The sequence below is a fragment of the Fringilla coelebs genome (assembly GCF_963513975.1).
Source record: "Fringilla coelebs genome assembly, chromosome: 4".
In the NCBI taxonomy this organism is placed as follows: Eukaryota; Metazoa; Chordata; class Aves; order Passeriformes; family Fringillidae; genus Fringilla; species Fringilla coelebs.
Genome location: NC_140032.1, coordinates 47,351,269 through 47,372,372, shown reverse-complemented (window position 1 = coordinate 47,372,372; position 21,104 = coordinate 47,351,269). Strand labels below are relative to the sequence as shown.

General features: G+C 46.4%; 1 protein-coding gene across 5 annotated transcripts in view; it reads right to left on the bottom strand.

Moving 5' to 3' along the window:
* Positions 1–20,434, bottom strand: part of LEF1 (lymphoid enhancer binding factor 1) — a gene marked incomplete at both ends in the record, with an annotated part of 70,178 nt that extends 49,744 nt beyond the window's left edge. For all 5 annotated transcript variants that reach the window (XM_084204918.1, XM_084204920.1, XM_084204919.1 and 2 more), the window contains 3 exons: positions 17,774–17,907; positions 19,354–19,417; positions 20,225–20,434. In XM_084204918.1, coding sequence (XP_084061044.1) covers positions 17,774–17,907; positions 19,354–19,417; positions 20,225–20,434 — 408 coding nt within the window. The remainder of the gene's footprint in view (positions 1–17,773; positions 17,908–19,353; positions 19,418–20,224) is intronic.
* Between the last annotated feature and the right edge of the window lie 670 nt (positions 20,435–21,104).

The following is a 21,104-nucleotide window of genomic DNA, read 5'->3' as shown; positions in this document are numbered from 1 at the left end:
CACAGGCCACTGCCTTGCGCACACAAATTTGTCTCTGCCTCGAGCCAAAAAAAACCAAGCCAACACTCTTTAGAAGAGACGTGCATTATTTTAGAGCAGTCAAGTTATGACTGGTCTGATTTCCATAATACACGCTCTGCAAACATCTGCCTGTTATTTAAGGCTCGTCTCCACTGGGACAGACCTGAACGGGGCAGACTTTGAGCCGGTGTCTGTGGAGGTCTCCTTGCTGCCAGAGATATCCCAGGGCAGAAGTGTGCCCAGCAGCTCAGGCTGGTCACTGCTCTCTCCCACAGCCACATCCAGCTTCATGTCTCTGCACCCACTGATGCTCCCACTCCCATCAAAGGAGGGCTCCATCCCCCTCTCTACCACAAGTGTCTGCTCTCGCCAGTGAGCCGGTGTCACCCCTCGGAGTGTCTCTCATGGTGTCACCCCAGCGATGTGTCTCTCATCGTGGGCATCTAGCAAATCACCTGGCACCTCCAGGCTGTCTGCCATTTTTGCAGGCCAACTGCTGAAAGCTGAGTGTCCCAATTAGATGAAGTTAAATGCTGCCCTGAACAACAAGCGTTGCTGGCAAGAAAGTTATCCCAGCGTTATTAGACTGCTCCCTCCCTACGAAGAGACCGCAAATTAGTGTTTACTTCAGAGGCCAAGTAGGCCAGCTTTGAGAAAGCGTGCCTGCCCCGCCATCCCACAGGTTTCCCAGGGGCTCCTCAGCACACACCTCCATGCCATGCCCGTGCTCTGCATTTAGCCCAGGCTCCATGCTGGCCTGACGCAGCATTCGGCTGCTGGGTTTATCCCTGCGAGCTGTACCGGGAGAGCCGAACAGCCGAGTCTCTGTGCCGCAGTCAGTCGACACAGGCTAAGTCAATTAGCTGCTGGTGCTGCCATGCTCAGCTAGGCCAGATCAAAAGACAAAGAAAGAAAAGCCTCACACTGAGAGGAACCAGGTCCAATCAACACATTTGGCTTCGATACTTCAATCAAAGTATTCGAAATGGGAAAGGGAGATGGCTGGTGCTTCCCAAAGCAACTAGGTACAAGCTTGCTTTCCTAGGGCAGGATGGGCAGAGGGGCCAGGCAGAGCATTGCAGTTCCCACTCACCTCTGCTTCCATTCAACAAATACTTCAAATAAAGACACAAAAACCAAAACATATTCTGTAAATTCAAACTAAGGCACTTTCCATTTCAGAGTGGGCTGCTTAAGCCCTGTAAGTCTCCTAGCTCATCCTGACTCAAACCAACACTCTTTGCAGTTTGTGCATAGCATTCCTCAGGAAGGACACAAAAGATCACAATGCACCACAGGCCTCACATATCCTCCTCCTTTGGGCAAGATTATTATTTTGCAGATCTCTGCTCTGTATCAGCCATCCCAAGGACCACTGGTCTTCTCACTGGCTTTAGAGAAACTACTCCAGTCACCAGGCACTATATCTGATGCCAAGCATTGTGAGTACCAAGCCCATTTTTGCCTCCAAAAACATTAATTTTTCTTTTCAGAGGCTGACAGCTACTGATGACAAGGCTTCATCTACAGCTGAACTGAAGCAAATCAAAACTGGTAAAGGACAAAAGCAGGTCCACAACACAGAGCTGTAGCTGGGCAGGCTTCAGCTTCAGTTCAGCTCCTTGTACAGCCGCTGCTGTTGTATCATGCCACGTTGCTCCTCACTTCAAAGAAGACAACCATAAGGAGAACTATTAAAGCAATTAAAAAAATATTATCTTTAGGATGTAATCTATCCAGAGATGAATGGGAATAATTATCTAGCTGCAGATTTTTATGTGGTTTTTTTTAAGGCAATAACTGGCTGAACATTCATTCTAAGTAGTTACCTACAGCAACTTCCACCTTATTGAAACAAGAGACTAGAGATACCATTTTTTTTCACAGCGTGGGCCACGTATTCCTTACCATTTTTCATAGTAACATCTACACTCACTAGCCCTTCTTCCATTCAGTTCACAATCCCATAAACACCTCTGTAGCAGCTCATGCAACTGTTCATGTAGAAAAGCGTGCCTTCTGTTTTTCTCAAAGCAGCAAAGGCAGCAGTTCAACAGCCTGAAGTGAGAAGATCCAGCTCCAGTTTACCAGGCAGCTGTCTGAAATCGCCCCCTCAAATTCTCACTGAAGAGCAAGACCTAACATCAATAGCCTTGCCTTAGCATTCTTTAATCTGCATACCTTGAACCCTTTATTCTTCCTCTTCTGCTCCGTTGCCCCACCTCTGACATGGATATTATGCCACACTTTAGACAGGGAAACAGGCCCTGAGACTGAGCTGAAGTAATGCATCAACAAGACTTCCCAAAATCCTTTGACTATCTGTTCATTCCAGGTATTTTTGAAGGCAATGTACAACCTATTCACTTCTGGCTGGATAGATATGTTTTCTGTAGCTATTGCTTGAAGCATTCCCATCTCCTGTCTCCCTCTTATGTGCCCATGGCCAGGCACCAGCACCAGCTGTCCTGATCCAGGGATGCCAAGAGACACTTTGAGTTCCCCCCGACAGTACACAAACACGTGCTCACCCCTATTATAAACACCCCAAAAGATGCAACAAAAACAGAAAAAGGTCAAAGCCAACAGACATCTTTTCAAAAAAAGGCTTTTTTTGGCTTGATTAGACCCCTGAGATAGCAGTCCTGAAGAGACACACAAAGGGATTTAGGTTGCATATCACAACACTGAGGTGTAATGCTTTCCTCTTTATAGGTTAAGGCTTAAGCCACACATTTGATTCAATAAAGGCAGTTAACTGAGATAGAAATTTTCATGAAAGAGCTATGAAAAAATGTTAAAGCACTCCAGTCAATTAAAAAAAATCTATTTTAAAAATTCCTTTGTAATTTAAATTTATTGGGAGGCAGGGTGGAGGGAGAAATAACCCCAGAAGAAAACAATTTTACTTTTTTTTAGATTATGCATCTTTCACCAAATACTGAAAAAGAAATCTCAGCTCATATTTGTAATAACAAGAGATTATCAGAGTCCTTGATTTACTGTTGAAGTCTGCAGTAAAGTTTCATACCTTGAGTGAGGTGCAGCCTAATCCCTGCATGTGATTACATTTAGGAGTGAGAGGGAGGTATGCGGGGGGTAGGGAGAAGCAATTTTTATTGAAGACAACGCTTCAGGCAGCCCTGGAGCAGAATGGATCCAGTTTGAAAAGAATTGGCAACCCTAAAACTTTTTGATAAGATAAAAATTCATTGATGTTGGCTCACACTAGGCCCACTTCAACTCTGCACTTGTCCTCTGTGTTTCCTTGGCATATCTGTTCCTTTCCTCTATCTGCTTTAGCATAACTTTATTTTTCTCTTTTATCTTTAGCTAACTGCACCCAGGGACTGGAGGGATTGATTTTTTGTTTTGACTTATTGTTTGAAGATCTGTAACTCAAAGCAGCTTCTTGCGCCTCTGATGTCTAAGCCCGAGCAGTATAAAAGGTAAAGCTCATCCTGTGTACCAAAGTGAGCAGGGATACCATTTTATAATCAGTCATCTGTGTTTTATTTTGCCTTTTGGGGAGGAAAACTATTTTGAGACTTTATAAGCAATAATACTTTAAATAAATATTCTCATGGCAGATACTGCACATGCCAGTTCCCTTTTTAAAGACCGACAGCTAGCGCTTACCACTCAGGGGAAGAAAAAAAAAAAAGTTCTTAATTGAAGGAGGCCATTATCCATCAGAAGATATTTGGAGCATCACGTCACACTACCAACAGCCTATTGCAGCCAAAATGTTACCATGCAAATGTAGAAACGCTCTCGCTCAGCGATGCGCTGCCATGAGGCCAGCGAAGATCCCCGCTGGGAGGGGAGGGCAGGAGACAGAGCCGCGCTCCCTCCTCAGTGCCGCCGGTAAACAGCCATCGCTCATTGCCATGTTAATATCATACCGTCCCGAGACACGAGCCACCGAGACGGACTTTTGCTCGCTTCCTCTGCCTTCTGAGGGCCAAACTCTGGAGATTTCTCTTTTTCCCAGGCAATTCTTCCCTCCCCCCACCCCCCCGGAAAAAAATGCCTCCGGGCTGTTTTAAACAAGCAGCTCCTCAGGACATGGCACAGGGGTTTCTCACTGCACATGCACATTTCTGTATCCTGGAAAGCCGATAGCCATGGCACACACGGACTTTGTTTACGATCGCCAGTCTCTGCTATTCCCTGAAGTTGCCCAGCTTGCTGAAATATGGTTACATATGCAAACATTATCTCCCAATTGTAACCTCATTTTCTGCTCTGCTGGACAGCGTGACCAGCATTTGTCATCTTGCCGCCCCCGCCCGCCACATCATTCATGTGTCTATAATTGTCATCAAGATGTGGCATGTCAGCAGGACTCCCGCGTCCGCTGCTCCCCATCTCCACGCAGTCACTCAGGTAACAAACCCATAATCTCACCCTGTTTTCATGATGGTTGAATTACACATAATTGTTTCTGCACAGTGATTGATTTCTGCCTGAATAGAGACCTCTGCCTTTTTTCAATGCGAGCGAGTGGCAGCCAAGTCTCTCCATCTAGGAGGAGGCAGCAGCCTTTGAAGAGATCAAAGCCAAGGCCGCGAGCAGTTGTGCGCCCTGGGAATATGGAAAGCCTTTATGCTCTCAACCCCATTTCCAACATCATGTTGGATTGCAGCTGCATTACATTCTGCCAGCATTCTTAATGCTTTTAGTATTGACTCTGACATCACCGATAGCTGTTTTAAAGTAACAAAAGCTGAAGGATGACTTATTTTCACAACTCCATAATTGGAACATGCAAAGTTAGGGGAAGGGAGCATTTGTTTTTAATCTGAGATACAAAAGAAAGCACAGAAAATTATATAAGTTCCCCAAAATTAAAAACACGTTTTTCATATGGAAAGAACAGAGGGGGCATTTTTATAGCCTAGACCACACAAAATGAACTGATTATGCACATGCTTTTTCAAGCCTAAAGGCTGAAGTAAAAATACGATTGGGCAAGCGAGTCAAATTGGGAAAAAATATTGTGACTCACAGAACGTTTAGTGACTTTTAGCACCTGATGCAAGGGAAAATAATGCAGATGCCCAGGCTGTTGTCTCCCCTCTGCAGCTCCTTGTAGCAAACTGACAGTTGTTCACTTACCTTAAACCAGACACACAGCACATGGCAAACACTGTATCTCCATTAATTATCTAAAAAGATAAATAATGACCTGAAAGTATAAAATACTGCAATGCTTTATTTAAGCCTCCCTCTCCTCCAGTCATACAGACAATTCTTGGGCTGCATTAAAACTACTCTTGCCACAATATGTTTTTTAGGGGCATCAAATGCTCCCACACTTCTCCTCTCTCCTGATCTGGCTTTGCTGGTGAAAACAAAAGTAAATTTCTATCAAGACAGGACTGTCCTGAATTTTAATTAAATGTACATCTACATTACCCTGAAAAAATATTTCCAGCAAACTTTAAAAAACTATCAGCAGAAAGGAGGGAGGATAAGGAGGATGTAAAAAGCAAGAGCCCAGGAGGGCACAGCAGCTGAACCACTCTGTGTGCATGTGCTGCCCAGTCTGAGCACCAGGGCAACTTTGACAAATATTTTTATTCACGGTAAAACCACTGAATAGGATCCTTTAAGAGCAGTAATTTTGAAACACGGTCCTGCCGCTACAGTGTGTGGAGTGCTGAGGAAGGAAGAATGTGCAAATAAAGCATAAGCTGTAAAGAATTAAACATTACGAGCACCCATGTATTAGCAATAAAAATAATTTCCTCTTAGCTGTATCGTTTTTGTGCTGTTGTACTAACACTCCTTTCCTCCCTGTAGTCATTAAAACCCTGACTCAAAGACAACAGCAAAGGGATCTGGCCTCCCTCCCTATGGACACAGAGCTTATGTCCCTGTCATTTGAAGGCTGGGAAACTGTCTCATTTTCACTTTGACTGTTCCTTAACACACTAACTATACTGAGGCTGAACGTAGTCAAACGTAGCAAGCTCTTTTCCAAGATGTGAAAGCTTATCATTTTTTCAGAATCAAAACAGAAGTCTTTTCTGTTGTAATCCAAGGTTTTGGAGTTTTTCCTCCCTCTCCTCTCCTGCCATCCCTAACAAATTTACTGCTTCCTCTGCACAGCCTGCTTTTTAAAATCAGGACTAATTCTTTGTGGCTCTGGTGTTCATTCTGATAAGCAGAGAGATGCTCATAAAGCAACACAGAGGAAAGAGTGGAAAGATACAGGGAGCTGAAGCTGTCACTGTAAACAGAGGGATCTGCTGCCATTAACTGCAGGACAGCTAAATCAACTTCTGCCTATCCCACAAGGAGTCTCAAGTATCTGGAAACAAATGCCAGCCTCCAAAAACTGAGCAAGCAACATGCATAGCATTGCAAAGGTCTCCAAAACACTCACCACTATGAAGACACAGCAGAAAAATAACTTTTACATGATGCTGCAACCCTACCTTTCAACATCGAACCATTACTATGATGAAAAAGTATGTTTTACTGTAATTACTGCTAATTTTTCCCTTCCGGGGACTTTTGTGCTCGTTTACTGAGGATTCACTTGCTACTTGATACTTTTTCTCGAAAGCTTGCTCCTGTTTTGTAGCTATTCAGTGAAATTCAAGAGACACTATTTAGCCCAAAAGAGGCACCTGAAGGCTGTCTGCCAGGTTTTCACCCCGTGCAGTCCACTCCAAACCTGCACAGGCAGCATTCCATGCCCCGGCAGAGGCACAGCTTCTCCTCATGCAGGATCCTTTGGTAACCACATTAGAGAGAGCCAGCGACCCTGACAACCAACCTCACCCGCTCCTGAAACCGGGAACTGAAATCCCTTCAAGGTGACCACCTGCAGGACCACAGCAAACTGAGTTCTAAGCGCGGCTGCGGTGCTGGGGACCCTGCAGCCGCCAGCTGTGGCCACAGTGTATCAGCTGTGGCTAGGGAGGTGTGAAGAAACAAAAGTAAAAGCCACAGATGACCCGGCCAACCCTGGCAGGGCAATGGCACCCCGGCACACCGCTTAGGAAGCACAGCTAGGAAGCTGTGCTCCAGCGAACACAGCCTGGCTGCACTGTAGTGTATTAAAATAGAAGATACTTCAGGATGCCCAGGAAAAAGTTTAAAACTTCCAGCTGCAAATGAGCCGGCACCTCCTTGCCAACCATTCTTCCCAGCAGAGGCTGCCGAGGCACAGGGCACGGACATCTCTGAGGCCTTGGTGGGTGCCCACCACAGCTGGAAGAGAAGACAGATGCCATTGCTGCCCAGATGCCATCCCAAAAAGCTGCTCGGAGGTCTTCCCATCCCTACAGTAAACGACAAAAGTCCCACCAGGCCGGTGCCAGGGCAGCCGACAGAGAAAGCCAGGCTGGTCATTCCCAGCACATTGTGTGCAAGGGCTGTGAATCGATGGCGGGTTCCCAGGAGAGGGTGCGCACCGCGCTCGTTATCTAATTGTGTTTGCACTGAACTTCTGACAGGGAGGGAGACAAAAGTGGGGGATGAAAATAATGATGCTGAGGACAAACAGCCTGCTCCCCTGCAGGGGAGAGAGCAAACAGAAAACCAAGTGGGAAGATATGGGTGCTATTGTGTGGCAGGGAGGGGAAATGAGAAAAAATAAAGTCTGTTTTTTGACAAAACCTAATTTTCTTAGGCCCCTTCTTGCTTTTATTTAGAAACTTCAGTAGATTGTTTGCTCCTCCATTCAAAGGCTGGGTACGAAACACAGCCACAGCCAGCACGAACACAAACTTTCTTCCTATCTGCACTGGCTTCAATCATCTTATTTTCCCTCCATCCACCACACACATCTCAGTTGTTACTTTCTCAGACTTCTCATTTGCTTTCATTAAAAAACCTAAAACCAAAACCAACCTTAGAAACATATGTTTGGAAGTGAGCTGTCCTTCAGGTGAATTCCCAAAGCGAACTCAGGAAATACGGATTTTATTCCCACCTCTGCCATCACCTTCCACTAAGGCTCCAAACAAATGTTGTTTTTTCGGGCCCTCATTTGCAGAAGTCTCCTCCCGGACTGTGCCTTTGCTTTTGGGAGCGGAGTGGGGGGAAGCAGAGGACATCCACACCCACAAACACACACATAACCCCAGTGCCAGCGTGGGCACCAGGGATACTTCCCAGGAATCTGCCGGCAGTCACTGACGCACCGCAATTTCCACGGGTCACGTCCTCACGCTACACTCTAGGTTGGGCAATTATACACAGAATTTACCTATTTCATGCTTAATTGCACAGGCACAAGCTCTTCCTCCAGCCCCAAAATAGCTATAACTTACCAGCGGCACTTATGTTACCACAGGCACCTCTGCCAGTCCTGGCTTAACCTCCTAGGATCAAATCTCAGCCACTGGCTTAACCAGCCAACCCCTCCTTGCAGAACCCAGCAGAGGAGAGAGAGGAAGCACAGGTAACACAAGAGAGGCCAACATCAGCTATGGGCTCCTGGGCTGCGACAGGCCACCTCCAGAAGAAAAATGAAACTCACACCTGTAGGCTCTTCTGCTGACTGAACCTGAAAAAATAATTTGTCCACTAGATGCTGGCCAGAGAGATTCATATAATAGAGGAGGGTATTTTTGTGCAGTAAGCACTACTGTGTAGCTATCTGACTCTATTCACTTGGAGTCCTGGAAGACAAGCTTCACGAACCCACTGCTGAGATCTCCTTCTCCTAGGAAGTCTGCCTGTGCCCCAAACACAGGGGTTTCTGAACTGGCTTTGATTCAACCACGTTTCCCTACTGAACATTTATTGTTCTGCCCCATTAGCCTGCATTATTCTCACTTACACACATACCCTTGGAAAGGAAAAGCAACAAAAGGAAGGATTTAAAGTGTCAAAGAAAGAGGGAAAGCTCCCTACACAAGTTGTTTAGGAAGCACCCTTGAACTAAAATATGTTTCAGGACAGTGTTTTGACCAGCTCTTCTACAGTCTCTTAATATTTCCTTATTACAAAGTATGAAGTCATCCTCTTACAGGTCACTCTGATAAGAAGATTATATTTGCCAGTTGTAAAAAAAAAAAGTGTTTGCAATATTGCTGTCAAACTGTCTGGGGAGTCACCTAATAAATTAGCATTTTCTTGTGGTTCTCCTATTCCAATCCTTCCTTCTGAAGATTTACATCTAAAACAGGATCGCTGCACTATTATCTTAGAAATATCCTCAAAATAACTGAGATAGGGAAAAAAAGTCTCAACAAAACCTGAGAAATCCACACACTTAAGAGCTAAGCTTTTTAAAGTTTTCTTTCTTTTCTTTTGCCTTTAAATCCACCACAGCTTCCTTTTCTTCCTATAACAAGAGCATTTAAGACACAAAATGAAGTGCGAGAGAGAAGGGTTTGAGTAACAATTTTTTCAAATCCAACATGTTCATTTGAAACTTACTTTTTCAAGATGAATTTTACTTGTCTGCAGGAGGTAATCGGGCAGTAAAAACCAGACCAAAATACGGCCCAGCATGCTACTGTCAGAGGGCAGCCAAATAAAGGGCATTCTAAGGGGGTAGACTATTTTAATCGTTCGAGTTTTCAAAAATGTATTCCAGTATGTTCGATGCACGGGTTCTTTCCTCAAGATCCTCACTGGCTCTCCCAGTTCCAGCTGGGTGAGCTCACTGCTCCTTCCCGTGTTGATCTCCAGCAGGCTGGAGGGGACCTGGGTCTGCCCCATCACCCTGGGCTCCCACACCTGACCCTCGCTCACCTGTGAGCTCCCGCCCCGCTCCCAAAAGTTCCCCGAGAAGCTGAACCTGCACGTACATTTGTGTTTGGAAAACAAGGACCTGGATGTGAACGTAAGGACAGTTTTCACACTTGGCAGGGCCTAATTTGCATCCAGATGTTCAGGGGAGAAATCAGCCTCCCCGAGTTTGGAGGGATCCCTGCACTGGGTCAAGCCCAGCTATTCTCCTGCTTCGGCATAACTTTTTTGTACACAAGTGTTTCTTCAGTTTAAGATACAAAAGTGCTGTTGATCAGACCACAACGATGGAACAAGCTGCCACAAAGCCTAAATGGAGGAGAGAGCACAGATGTGAGAATGAAGCCAGCCTGTAAAAACTAATTGAAGAAGATATGCAATGGAATTTTGCAGCATGGGACAGAACACAGATAGGTGGCAAGAACCTCGCTCACTGTGAGGGCACAAGGGAATGATACAAAACTGCAATGAAGGAAATACAGGACTGGCAGGGAGCAAAATAAAAAAGAGTGAGGAAAAACACAATGACCACACATAACTGCAGCTTCCTGAACCCAGTACAGCAGCACTCAAACTTCAGAAAGGAGAGACCCGCAACACGTCACTGGATTGTGGCATTTAAACAAAGTAAACACATTTGCATCGCTGGACACAGTTTATCTGCGTTTTAGCACATCGGCAGGCAAAGGGCCTTCTTCCAGACCGTGGTCTGTGTTTGACAAGTGCTGACACCTTTAATCATCACCTCCACATTGTACTTTTTTCATGCTAGACAAAGCTTGCCAATGCAAGACTTGATAGGGATGAAGAAAGATCAAGGCAAAAAGATACGCCAGAACTGTGGAGAGACAACAGACGGTCACAAAGATAAACCTCTGAGGCAGTCTCGAAACACAGAAAAAGGCAGAAAATTGAAGAAATAGAGCCTTATAGCATAGCTAAGTGACCAGTTACAGAGAGAGAGCTCTGAGCAGCCGGTGTCACTAGGATGCCTACTCAGAAATGTAGAGCCTACAGGGATAGCATTTCAGAGCTCATTGCTCTCCACCTCTGAGCCAAAAGAACTGCCCAACCAAAGTCCAATGATCCCTTCCCCTGTTTTTTGAACACACATCATGAATCAAACAATTTCCAAACCGGTTTTCTTTGGATAATGACTGCAACCCCATCCACACCTCCATTCAAGTCAGCTAACGTGAAGCTGAGCTGTCATCAGTATCCACAGGATTTCAGCATCATGCCTCGCAATTCTGTGCAATCTCGCTCCTTGTGCTGACACTGTAAGGTTCATTGCAGCTCACACAATTTCCAGGTTTCTCAGAGCAGCCCTGCTGGTTATGTGCAGAGCCTGGCGCTGTGCTGGACGTGCAGCACCAGCCTGTTTCAAACTATTTTAAAGCTTCCCCGCTCAGAAAGCAAGGAGGGGAAAGGAAAAAAAAAAAAGGTCACACAAGCAGCTTTCTGCTGCCCTTTGCTGAAGCAGCATTACCAGGGCTGCCTCGCACCACGAACACATGCCCATGTACCCTGCTCCTTGGCAAGCACTTGCATGAAGTCCCATGCTCCCAAGGGACTCCCTCCCCTGCCCTGGTCCGGGTGAAGCAGACCTGCCCGCTGACTCATGCGGCACTGTTTGAAGTACAGGGCTGGAGAACTGAAAGTGCTTGGATAGACAGATGCTTTTGGGAATTAACTGCTCTCTGGCTTGCTTAATTCCTAGCCAAAGCAATTCTCTGGTTTATGTGTTACAGCTGGTGACAGCACTATACTCACTTTTTAAGTTGAGCTGCCCATTTTATAAATATTCAATCGAAGCCCTGTAACTTTACACTTGTAGTTTTTGCTGACTAAGCTCATCCCATTGATTTTATGCCTCAACCTTACCTATATCCACAGCCATTTAAAGAAAATAAACAATCATTGAGTTGACCTTTCAGCTCCATTAAAATGCTCTTCTACACAAGGGATCTGGTAACTTTGAAGATCACAGGTGAAGATATTCCAGTTCCTTCATCTTCCATCTGCAGCCCCAGCAAGCAACACCACTACCAGAAGCCATGGAAGGCTGGCCATTTTTCCTTGGGCAGTTCAGGCCCCTTTTCTTCCCCTTTAGGAGAGCAAGCAATCCCTGACTGATTAGCACAGTTGGTGTACATGTTAACTCCCAATTGCACTTTTAGCTCAATCCCAAAGATTCAATGAATACATTTTTATTTAAGTGCTCAATCACTTTCTTGCTGAGAGGACAGATTCCTTTGAAGTGGGAATCCCAAACAAAATAAACATATCCACAAGATCCAAGTCTCAAAGAGAAGCCACTGGGTTGCTAGATTAAGTTATTCTGAGTGCAATTTTCTTAAGTGAATATAATGCTTATGAAGGGCTGGAGCAACAGAGACACTAATCCCCAAGTGCTGGGGCAGGAGCAGCATGCCAGTGTCCTGCAGAAAGGGACCAAACCCAAGAGCCAGATGAGAACTGTCCTCACCCCAAACATGTCTTACAACCAAAACCAGCTCAGAGAAAAATGTCTGCTGCCCTGGATAGGGCAGTTTGGGGTAAATGGGAGACATATCTGCACAGTTGAAGCATCACACACGTGGCTTCCCTGCAGCAGCAGGAAGGACACAAGCTGAGGACAACCTGACTTGAGCAGGTCAAGGACAGACTGCCTGGCCCCCAGCAGTGTTTCCCTTGAACCAGACAGACACTGGATCAGGGTCCATCCACGTGAGAGCAGCACAGGAGATCACAGCAGGACAGACACACAGAAAGTTCAGTGTCCGTATTAAAACGGACTCTTGCGCGTTTGTCTCTTTGTCTTCCTGAGAGACACGGTGTTTTACTACTAGCAAAAAAGAAAAAACCCACATGCTTCTGATAGGACTTCAGAAATATTAAGCAGCAGTAAAATGCTTTTGTGTGGGTTATTTCCTTCCCATATCAGGAGGCATTTTTGCTAACTATAAACAGAAGTTAAGTACTCAAGAGAAGCCAGGCCTGCGGTACCCAGGCTTTTCAATGCCTGCAGGCATGCAGTACTGCAACTATCTGGAAAAAGCCTTTTCCTCTTTTGATGCCTGAACCTGTGGAGCTTCAGGCTTTCTTCTTGAGCCATATCCTCCTTGGCACTTGCAGCCCATAACAAGCTATTCTTATTAACATTTTTTCTGGGCTGGGATTAAGTTGGAAAAGAGACAGGAATGACATTTTGCTTAAACCACTTTAAAAAGTAAGCAGCAGCTCTACCATTTAAAGTTTCTATTGAATCAGCTCCTAGATGTGCAGAAAAAAAAGGGATATTTAGGACATAAACACACACACGTATTGCTATACAAAAGCTCCAACTTTGATGATTTGCAATGGGTGGGGTTTTTGATAATGCCTCTGCTCAAGCCACACACACACACAATTACTACCTCTGCACTGACATATCAGGAGAACATTTTGTTTTTCCCTTACCCATCCACAACTACATAGATTTGTTAATTGCATCAATATGACAAGGAGGAGGCAGCAAAAGCTGAAAAGGTGTTCTCCTCACCACAATGTGCCAAAGATCATGGTAACAATGAAATATATACCTAAGGCTCTGTCTGAAGCTCTGATCAGGAGCAACCAGACCAAACTTCAGACAAGGACAACCCAGAGCCAGTGTGGTAACTTCCTCTGCCCCTCCAAATGGAGGATTCATCTTATTAAGTGAGAAACAGAAAACACCACCAAAACTCTTCCCATGACCATTCATGGCTTGGGTTTATGTTTCACAGTGGCCTGACTGACTGACTTAGACTGATCAGCTGTGATTGCTTGAGTCAGAGCAGCTGAGAGACACGTTTGTAGCAATGAGATGCCACCATTAGGGCTGAGCAGATTCCTGTTCTTCCCCAGTGCTGCCATTTGGCACTCACTGAGCTCCTCAGAAAATAATGCTAAAATTCCTCCCTGGGCAAATGCTAATACACTCCATCAAGTTCTGCTTCCCTACAGCCAGGAAGCTCGGTGCTCCTGTGTGCTTGATTTCAAAGTTATTTAAGGAGTTAATTGGCATCATTCAGCTGCACTGCGAACAGTGCGCTGTGTGGGGTGGAGCTGCAGAGCTCCGGTGTTGGACAAGCAGCTCTGGCTTGTGGAGCCCCTCAGCTGCCCATTTCCTCATGGGCCTGGGGTTGTGGAGGGAAGAGAGATATCTGTGACAGGAGCACAGCTGCCTAAAGCCCCAGAGCATCCTGCTCCAATGTCAGCTTGGGAGTCAGAGCAAAGGTTTCTGGTGGGTGATATGGGAGCAGGAGCCGAGCCACAACTTGTGCGCTGTGAAAGCCTATTTCCAGCGGGACAGGGAGGTTTCAGCTGGCCACAGCTCCCAGCAATTCCCTACAACTGCATAGTGAGAAGAAGCAAATTCTCAGGAAAAGACAATACAATGAAAAATCAGGTTTGTGTCCTTCTGCAGCTCCCATACATTCCCCTTGCGGCTCCAAAATTTCCCCACAAGCAAGTGAATCAGCCCGCTTTCAGAGGAACAGAAGACGCAGCTAAGGAAACAAAACCCTCTCACTGAGGCTCCATAGCCTCTCATTTTTGCTATTTCTACCCTCATCCTTCCTTCTGCCCATATTATCCTCTGAATCTCCTGGGACATCAGCTCTTCAAGATGGGAACTAACTCCATGCCCCCTGCTACACAAAAACACACAAGGAATATCCAAAATTCGGGCTAGTCCTGCATTTTTCCTAGCAATCCAACTCTCTAGGAAGAATTCCTTGTCATTTTCAGATGCCCTGCATTGTGCAAGTTGCCATAAAATGTTTATACATTGTATCCTCCGACCTATTTAACACATCCAGCTGCTACAGAGAGGCAGGAAGAAAGAAACCCAGACCCCAAGAACACAGACAAAAGTAGGTTGCAGAAATCCCCTATCTTTCCATAGGAAGTTTAACTCATGGGGAATGAGAAATAAATCCACAATTATCTTCTGGATGAATTTAAAAGAAATGATCCTTCTTCAGGGACTTCCTCTGTTCCCACGTTCCCATCAAACAGTCAAGAAAGCTTTGCCACCCCAAAACTAGTCTTGTTAACCAAAGGGAAAAAACCCCACACGTTAGAAAACAAACAGCTGTTTCCACCTCCCATCTTCAGTACCCCTGCGAGGCTCAGAAACCACCGAGAGCTATCTCAGCACACAGGATGCACATTCACCAGGTGTTCCTGCGGTTTGGCACCCTCACCTGCCACTTCTCCTGCAGCCACCCCAACCCACCGCTGCTTCTCCACTCACCCACCCATCTGATAAGAACACAAATCCTACCTGAACTTGCAATTAACACTCTCCTGCTCCTACTAATACAACTTGGAAATAGCAAATCAGTTGCCAGTAAAATAAGAAAATTAAAAAAAAAAAAAAATGGAGGGGAGAATGGGGAAGAAAAAACCTCTCTAACAACAACAGATTTTAGAAGATTTTGAATCCTTCTCAAACACCCTCTCCCTTCCAAAAGCTGCACTGAAATTGGACTTCCATTTTTTTTATTATGGTTTATTAGGCAAGTTGTGTCTGACTATAGATTTGTACTTTTAATTTTACAAAGCAAGCTTTTAAAGGATTCGCCTTTTTTAAAAAGAGGAAAGGCTTTCCCCCCCCTCTACATATGGGGATGAAAGTAACTTTTCTCCCTTTCCAGGAAAGCTTTGCTCTCCCTTCTCATAGATGGTCCTTGCCCTGTGTCTGGACGCCGTTCCCCAGGGGCGCATCCCCGGGGCAGTTTGCAGTCAGCAGGTCCTTCCAAGGTGGAAAAAAAGATTCAGCGCCCCAGGGCGCCTTTTTAATCCTGGCTAACACCTCCAGGCAACAGATGCATCAACAAGAAGCGTCTTTGTCATGCAAATAGCAGGGCGCAGGTACACACCAGGCACAAATGGCTGGGGACTACCGACACCCCAGGGGAGACCCCTGCCTCCAGCGCTTGCTGATCTCAGCTGCCGCTTGCCCTGGAAAGGGGAGGCAGAGCAAAGCCGGAGGGCAGCGGCCGGGACCCCGCGGAGGTGAGCGCGGCGCGGCGCCGGAGCCGCGGGAAGCCACGGGGAGAGCGAGCGTGTCACCTCCTGGATGCCGCGTTTTGATCTTGCGCGCATTAAAACCCGACTGTCAGCAAGGAGCCTAGCAAAGATTACAGTTCAATTAAACAAAAAAATTATTTAATAACTCAAGCGTGTAGCCTTGTGGTTGAACTGAAAGAACTCCGGGCTTATGTCAACACTGCAGCCCTGCAACAGCACTGTTTTATTGAAACAGTGGTGCTGCTGTAACATGCAAGAGAAGCACTGAACTAAATTAGCCCCTCAGATGTTCAGCAGGCAGCTTTACGATTAAAAACAAGACGCGTTTTCCCCCCTTCCTCCCCTCCACCACACCCACAAAGGGCAGTTCCTCAAGAGCCTCCCCAAGATGATATTCTGAGGGCATTGATGCCAGATCTGTACAGAGTGGCAGCCCCACGGCATGCCTATATGGAGAAAATCCTCAGCGAATAATTAAATTGGATTTTGTTGTTCTAAGCCACGCACCAGCACTCAGGACTTCCTTAGGAAGGTAACAAAACAAAGAGGGGGTAAGAAAAAAAAGTCTGAAGTTTCCTAGTCCTCCAAAGGGTAGGTTTGAGTCTCAATGCCCTCTTGAAAAGCTGCATGCTTTTCCCTATGATACATCCAAAAGGAAGTTTTATGTAGAACAACGTTTACAACAACAAATATCAACAGACTGTGATCATCATGCTTCACCCTAAATGGCTGTAAGCCTCTGAACTGGAATTTATACACAAAAAAACCCCACAGCTATAGAAAGCAATATATTGCATGAGGTTTTGCATCTTTCAAATGCAGATCTGTGTGTTTTGCAGTGCCAAAGCACCCTGTCACTCTGACTCCAAATATACACTAATTTGACATGTTTTGCTGCTGTCAAATTACCAGTACAGATCAGGCCCCCTTCTTTTTGTTTTTGAAGTCGAATGCCACAGTCCCGAATAAAAATCAAGAACGTCAAAGAGCAAAACAATGCCAAGAGAGAGACGGTCAAGAAAAAAATCTAGGAGCCAGCAAGAGGAAAAACTGCTTTATCACAGGGAAGTAACAGCATCCAACTCCTCCTCTCACAGCACGCACAACGGCAGCGGCATTTTTCCAGCACGATGCCTACAAGCAAATTGTTTCCTGCTCCACTCAGGTTCTACTAATATAATTTCCACAGCTCATTTTAACACTGCCTCTCCATAGCTCTATATGTATACCAAGAGGCTTACAAAAATAAATGGGGATTGGCTACCCAGAATTAAAAGTACATTTAAATCCATTAAACATGAATCTACACCAATGGAAACAGAGGGACCAACCTGGAAGGATCAGTGCTCGCCACAAGGTAAGGGAAAGCTGTAACTACTGCACCATGGTTGATATTAATTCCTAAACGACCATTTCACAATTTCTGGCTGAAGATACAGAGTATGTTTCAAAGCAATGCTGCCAGATAGATAAAGCCTTCACGCAGACCAACTGATGGTGGAAATAAATATCAATCAGCAAAGAGCAACGCCACATCTGAAGCGCAAAAAAAAAAAAAAATCCAATCTTCTCATCTTACTGTCATGTAACTTTAGCAGTTCTGCTTCTAGCCCTTAATTTTCCTCCTAAATAACGAAGAGTTAAAGCCAGAAAATTCACATCTGTCCCAGTCACTACAAAGACAGCATTTACATCATTCTGCCATACATTATCCTACAGCAGTAAACCAGAGCTCCCCCCCCAAAGCCCCCAGCCCTGTTCACAGACATTAATCTCAGCTCTTCCACTGTGATCACGACCAACACCTCTAAGAGCTCTCAAACTCCTCTGGAAAGAGGCTCTGAACAGCAGAAGCTCAACCTTCATTGTTACTGAAGCTACCCAAAAGACTCTGTTATAAACAGGCTCTGCAGACCAAACAGGAGGAAACCCAGCTTGCCAAAACCAGCCTTTGGAAGAGATAACTCACTGTTCTGGGGATGGGTGGCGACAGAGATCCATTAGGCATGTATGGGTCGTTATTCATATTTGGCATCATGATATACCCAGAATAACCAGAGTATGATGGTCCCTTGCTGTATAAGCCATTGTCTGGATGCTTTCCTAGGGAAGATGAAACAATGATTACATTATTCCCCATGTATGCATTTCTCATGAGTTAGAGCACTCAAACAGGTACTGTGCATATATAAAAATGTTCTTCGTGCAAATGTTTCCTTACTCATGGAAATTACTGCTGACAGAAAATGATACGAAGCAATTTGTAAAAACATTATTTTTTTTTAGGAAGAGGAAATTCTTAAAGGAGCGAGTATTCTCAGTGAGGAGTTTATGTTTAAAATACAGAATCACCTCAAAAGAAATAATTTTGCTAGTACTCATTGAAATCAAAGTAGACACATCAGCAATGACATCACATTTCTCAAGTAGCAGTTTTCCCCAATTTTATACATGCCTCTAGAATTTGTCAACTCAGAATTATTGCCAGTATGGGTTTCCAACATCATTGTTAGGAAAGAGAGGACAAGGCTGTGATAACTAGATATAATAATTTCCTTCTCTTGCTGAGACAGTGTGTGCAGTGAACAATTCATTCTGACTATGCTCATTGGGAACAATTAAAGGGCAGGGGGTGGCTTGGAAGGAGATCCTAACAATTTGGGAGGGAGGCTGTTAAGCACACATGGTACTACAGTCACAAGGGAAGCCCAGTAAGGGAGGCTATTTGGTAGGGAAAAAAAAGTGTTTGGGTCCAGGTCCTGCAAACAGGGCGCACAGGTCTCCACCTGTGGTCCCACTGACAAGGATACTACTTGGAAGTGAGGTTTTGAGAAGATGCAGAGCTGAAAAGTACCCAGAGCTGAACACCTCCCCCTCACTGCCCAAATGCTATGAGCATGGACATCACTGCTTTTGGGCTGTTTAGTTACAAATTTGGAGGAAGATGGCCACAGAGTCCTGGAAAGTACCAGGACTGAACTCTGTCTGTCTTTATAGGGAATTTATAATCTGGTTTAACTTGTGACGATAAGCTTTTGATTTTAAACATAATCTCCCACCCTTCACAGCACACACTCTTTGCATGTGTGTCCAGCTTCCTAAATGATATTTGATGAATTCTGCTACTTCCTCTGTCCTCCTAAATCAAAATTAACCATTTGAGACATTAAAAAATGCAGGAGATCTGCTCATACTTAGATTTGAAAAAGGAGATTTAAGTGACAGACTTTGGCTACGGGGAAAAGCAGAGGGTTTCTGAACACAACTGTACAATGTATGAGTGAAGAAATAGATTTAAGGTGATATCCTAAAAATAGTTACTTCTTCAGTGAAGATCCATTTGGCCTACTTATCAGTTTCTAAACAACTGGAATACCATTTGGTCACTCAAGATAAACGCACTGCATGTTCTTTGAAAACGCTTTGGCATCCCTCCCCCCCAAAAGACATTAAATTTATGTTTTCCAAAAGAAACCAAGTTCCAGTTTGAGGACTGTGTGGCGGGTCACAGAGGGACAACACTGCAAGACGGGACCGTGCAAGTCTCACCTTCCTCGGGGTGTTCTCTGCCTTTATCATGGTAGGAATCCTGTGCTTGAGTCTGCCTGGAAACCTGACCACCAGGAATCCACCGTCAGAAAAGAAGAAAAAGAAGAAAAGTCATTGTATGGATGCTCGTTTATCAAACACACCGCTACAGTTTCTTGAAGGAAGAGAGGATTTTAGAGCAGAAGATTAACATCTTTCTTTTTCCTCCTAAGTCGCTTGGAAGGCAACTGTTCCAGAAACATTTGTGTAAACTATTGTTTTATGACAACGTGAATAACTAGAGGGCTTTGTAAAGCATTTCTACCAGAAACACCCTGCCTTTAATGAAAGTGGATCATTTCAGGAAAATATTTGGCGCTCTGGCGGTCAAAACGCTCTTGGTAAAAAGATACCAAAAATAATAATGAAAATCAGGTTGCCCTCCTTAGCACATCTTTAGAAAAAAAAAAAAAGAAAATAAAAAAAATTAAACCAAAATTTTTTAAAACGCAGGTTCCCCGCTCGCCCTGAAGTTATTTTAGAGTCGGGAATTTCTTCCCAAACAGTTTTATGCAAATCCCTTAAAGAGTTTACAGCTAACGCTCCGACCCCGCTGATTTTACTGAGGAAATTTCATGGCTGCTTGAGGTCTAATACCACCGCACCGTCGGGGAACTCGCGGCAACTTTCTCGTCCCGGGCCGAAGGGCGGAAGGAGCTCTGCCCGGCGCACCTCTGGAGACAGGATTTGGGGTAGAACGATCTCTTTTCCTATGGGAAATTTTCCCCCGGTGCCCCTCCGAAGCTCCCTCCCCGCGGCGGCGGCCGGAGCCCGCCGGCACCCCGCGCCCCCTCCGTCCGCGCTGCCCCGCGGAGCCCCCGCGGCCGCGCACCTCGTGCCCGTTGGCGCCGGGGGCGATCTCGGACTCGTTGACGAGGGAGGACTTGATGTCGGCCAGGTCGCCCTCCTCCTCGGGGTGGCTGATCTCGGCGAAGATCTTCTCTTTCTGGGGGTCCCCCTCGTCCTTGAAGGGGATCATCTCGTCGGTGGCGCAGAGCTCCGGGTCCCCCCCGCCGCCCCCGGCCCCCGGCAGCTGCGGCATCCTCACGGCAGCGCGGCGTCTGCTGCGGCCGCCGGCCCGCCGCGGGAAGGGGAGCGGGCGGAGCAGCGGGGGGAGGAGGAGGAGGAGGGCGGAGGAGGAGGAGAGAGGAGGAGAAGGAGGAGAGAAGAAGGAAAAATCCCGTGAACTCCTCGGGGTTGCTCTCGGCAGCCGAAGACCCCCGCCCGCCCGCCCGCCCCCTCGGGGCCGAGGTACCCCGTCTTCCGTACAACACGGACGTCCCGGGGACCCGCGCCCCGACGCGCCGCACGGCCGGAATAGATCGAAATAGGCTCGCCCGTGTCCCGACCGCGCCAGGGACCGCCCCCCAGGAGACCCGACCCCCCTCCATCCCCCGCGGGACCCGGGCTCACCCCGGGGGCGAGGAGACGCGAAGGGGAGCGGAGCCCGCCCGCGTTTCACCTCCTAGTGAAGTTGCCACCACCCCGGCGGGACCGAGTTAAAATGGCTCGGGGGAGGCGGGCAGGGGGAGGGGGCGTCCCGGGGGAAGGGGCCGGCGCTGCCCGTGCCGCGCACCCACCGGGCCTTTGTCCGCCGCTTCGTCCGCGGCTCCGGGCACGGCTGGGCTCGGCTCGGCGGCACCGCGAGGGGCGGGGGGCCGAGGAAGAAACAGCCCCGGGAGGGAGGGAGAGCAGGAGGGGAGGGATGGAGC